The sequence below is a fragment of the Parus major genome, unplaced genomic scaffold, assembly GCF_001522545.3.
Source record: "Parus major isolate Abel unplaced genomic scaffold, Parus_major1.1 Scaffold523, whole genome shotgun sequence".
Classification (NCBI taxonomy): domain Eukaryota; kingdom Metazoa; phylum Chordata; class Aves; order Passeriformes; family Paridae; genus Parus; species Parus major.
Genome location: NW_015379411.1, coordinates 12,388 through 15,914, shown reverse-complemented (window position 1 = coordinate 15,914; position 3,527 = coordinate 12,388). Strand labels below are relative to the sequence as shown.

General features: G+C 48.6%; 1 protein-coding gene and 1 long non-coding RNA gene across 3 annotated transcripts in view; one reads left to right on the top strand and one right to left on the bottom strand.

Moving 5' to 3' along the window:
- Positions 1-3,527, bottom strand: part of LOC107199243 (zinc finger protein 638-like) — a 19,519-nt gene that overhangs the window by 4,656 nt on the left and 11,336 nt on the right. For both annotated transcript variants that reach the window (XM_015616582.3, XM_015616581.3), the window contains exons 3-4: positions 1,373-2,540; positions 941-1,006 (exon numbers count right to left, since the gene is read on the bottom strand). In XM_015616582.3, the coding sequence (XP_015472068.1) occupies positions 941-1,006; positions 1,373-2,540 (1,234 nt within the window). The remainder of the gene's footprint in view (positions 1-940; positions 1,007-1,372; positions 2,541-3,527) is intronic.
- LOC107199244 overlaps positions 1-3,527 on the top strand; it is a 7,186-nt gene that overhangs the window by 1,355 nt on the left and 2,304 nt on the right. The window lies entirely within an intron of this gene.

Here is a 3,527-nt window from a genome sequence, read left to right as displayed (position 1 = left end):
GGATAAAATTCAGTGGATAAAATTCAATGGATAAAATTCAGTGGATAAAGGTCAAGGGATAAAATTCCATGGATAAAATTCCATGGATGAAATTCAGATGAAATTCTGTGGATAAAATTCAGTGGATAAAATTCCAAGGATAAAATTCAAGGATGAAATTCAGTGGATAAAAACCAATCAATAAAATTCAGTGGATAAAATTAAAGGGATAAAATTCCATGGATAAAATTCAGTGGATGAAATTCCATGGATAAATTCAATGGATGAAATTCAGATGAAATTCTCTGGATAAAATTCAATGGAGAAAATTCTATGGATAAAATTCAGTGGATTAAATTCTACGGATAAAACTCCAAGGATGAAATTCAGTGGATAAAAAACAATCAATAAAATTTAATGGATAAAATTCAATGGATGAAATTTAGCTGATAAAAATCAATGGATAAAATTCCATGGGTAAAATTCCATGGATATAATTCCTGCCAATTCAAAGTTCTGCCTCCAAGGGAACGGATGCCCCACCCCAAAAGATTTCTTCCATCAATAATTCCCAATTTTTGTTACTTTTTCTGCCAAAATATTCCGTCCTACCCTCACATTTCCATGGATATTTAACACCAGCTGGGAATCCGGGATTTGGGGATGGATTTATGGGATCGGCTGGGGTTTCCTGGTGGTCCTGGCTCCGTGAGCCTGGAAATTGGGATCCAAAGGGAAAATGATCCTGAAGGGATTCAGCATCCCAGAGCCCTCGGGATCCACGGATATGGGATGGAAAAAACGGGAACGGTGATCCCAGTGCGGGAGATTCCCGAGAGCAGGAATGGCACAGAATCCTGGAATGCTCTGGAAAAAACCTTAAATCCCATCCAATCCCACCCTTCAGAACGTCAAAACCACCATTTTCCATCTTTTTAATCCCACGCTTTTCCATCCTTACCTCCTTCTGCCTTCCAGCGCCGCCGGCGCCGCTTTTCCAGGCTGCAGCACCGCCCCTGCCAGGAGCCTGCAAAACGGGACAAAAAATTCCATGAAATCCCAGGAAATCCCAATCCTCAGCGAGCACGGCTTTGCTGGGATCGAGGAGCTGCTCTGGGATGTCCCCGAGCCTCTTTTCCATCCCTGCAGGCCTTGGAAAAGCAAATTCCAGCTCCCCAGAGGATACGGAGTTTATTCCCACTTGGAGCTGCTCCAAGGAATTCCCTTTGGATTCGCTTCTGAAAGAATTCCCATGGGATTTTCTGACCCTGGCTAAAAGGAACCGGTTGCCCTGCGGCTCCTCTGGTGGCCCAGGGATTTATGGAAAAGGGAAAATCCCGGAAAGGCAGAGCTGGAGAATCCCAGGGAACAGCAGAATTCCCGCTCTCCTCACCTGATTCCCGCCGGGATCTTCCCTCGTGCCGCACGTTCCGCTCTCTCCCTGCTGGCTCTGCTTGGAACTCGCCCGAGATTCCAGCTGGGAATCCTTTTCCTGTTGGGATGAGCTCTTCCCGCTCTCTCCCTGCGCATCCGCTCCGGAATTCCCGTTCCCTTTCCACTGGACGTTCCCAGCTCCCGGCTGAGCCGCGGTTTTGGGTGGGATTTTCTTCTCCAGTCCCGCCCTGGGAGGGATTTTCTGCTCTCCAGCTTTTCCCAGGGAAGGCTCGGTGATCCTGACGGGAATTCTCTGCTTCAGGATATCCGGGATGGACACCACCGCCTTCAGAAGGGGTTTCCCAGGACAAGATTCCTTCAGGGAAGCACCGGGAATTCCCGGAGCCGCCGCTCGGCTTTCCTCGGATTTCGCTGCTCCCATCCCTTTATTTTGTGGGATTTTAACCGAACTTCCCACAGGGATCTCACCCACAGCATTCCCAGAGTTTTCCCCACCCTTGGATAACGTTTTTCCAGGTGTTTTCTCCACCTCTGTCCCAGCCTTGCTCCAAGTTTTCCCCGGATTTTCCCCGATTTTCAGCAGGGATTCCTCCGCCGTCCCCTCTCTCTCTGCTCCAGCCACATCCCATTTTTTCCCCGGAGCATCCGGAGTTTTTGGGATGCATTTCCTCTCCGTGGATGTTTCATGGCCGCTTTTCCCAGCCTCAGGAGAGGGAATTTTTTCTGGAGCGGCCGGCTCGGTGCCGGGCGATGCCGCGGGAGCCTCGTCCGAGCTCGGGGACGTTCTGGGAACGGCTCCCGGCGTTTCTCCAGATGATTCCAGAACTTCCACGGTGGGAGCAGAGAGCTCCTCATCCTCCTTCCGCACTTCCAGCTCCGCCTCATCCCCAACTTCTTCCTTCCCATCCCCGGAAAGCGGCGCCGGCTTCTCCTCCGACCTCGCTCCGGGTGATTTCCCTCCGGCCGGATCCGCGGGAATTCCCGTTCCAGGATCTGATCCTTCCCCGTCCTCCCTCGCTGCTCCTCCCGCCTGAGACTCGGGAATCTCCGGCTGTCCCTCTGGAATCTCCTCCGGAACATTTGGGGTGGGAATTTGCCCTTTCCTGGCCTCTCCCGATGGATTCCCGGCTGTTTTTTGCACCTCTGGATTTTTTTTCAAGCCCGAGCTAAAATCATTCCAAAGAAACAGAAGAAATCAAACGGTGGGGGGGGAGAATTCCAGAATTCCCAGAAAGCTCCGGATGGATTTTCCTGGAGCGTCAAGAAACGGGATTGGGAATTCTGTGGGAAAAGGTGACAAATGGAGGTGAATAATTCACGTTTTGGAGGCCTCAGGACTCGGAAAATTCCCATCCCATCGAGGGAAAAATGGGAATATCCAACCCAAACGAGAGATTGGATTTGGATCCCAAATCCCCAAATCCCAGGTTTGGATTTGGGATCAGTTTTTGGGTTGGGTTTCAAATCCTGGTTTTCCACCCCCTGGAGGTGTGAGGGATGGAGTTTTCCAGGGAATTTCAGAGGTTTTCCCTGAAGGAAAGAATCCTGCAGGATGAGTTTGGGAAGTGCTGGAATTAGGGATGGCCGTGCCTGGAAAACCCATTCCAGCAGAATTCCAGCAGGGAATTTCTCCTCCAAAACCTGGAAAAAAAAATCAGGATCCAAATCCAAAAATCCAAGTCCAAAAATCCAAATCCAAAAATCCCAATCCAAAAATCCCAATCCAAAAATCCAAAGGGGTTTTTCCATCAGTTCAATGTTTCTGGCTGTGCTCAGTTTGTTTTGTCTTCCACTGGGATTCATGGAAAATTCATCCCAGGGATTCATGGAAAATTCATCCCATGGATTCATGGAAAACTCCTGGGAATCATGGAAAATTCACTCCATGGATTCATGGAAAATTCACTCCAGGGATTCATGGAAAATTCACCCCAAGAACTCATGGAAAACTCCAGGGATTCATGGAAAATTCACTTCATGAATTCATGGAAAACTCCTGGGATTTATGGAAAATTCATCCCAGGGATTCATGGAAAACTCCTGAGATTCATGGAAAATTCATCCCAGGGATTCATGGAAAATTCATCCCAGGAATTCATGGAAAACCACTGGGATTCATGGAAAATTCATCCCAGGGATTCATGGAAAACTCC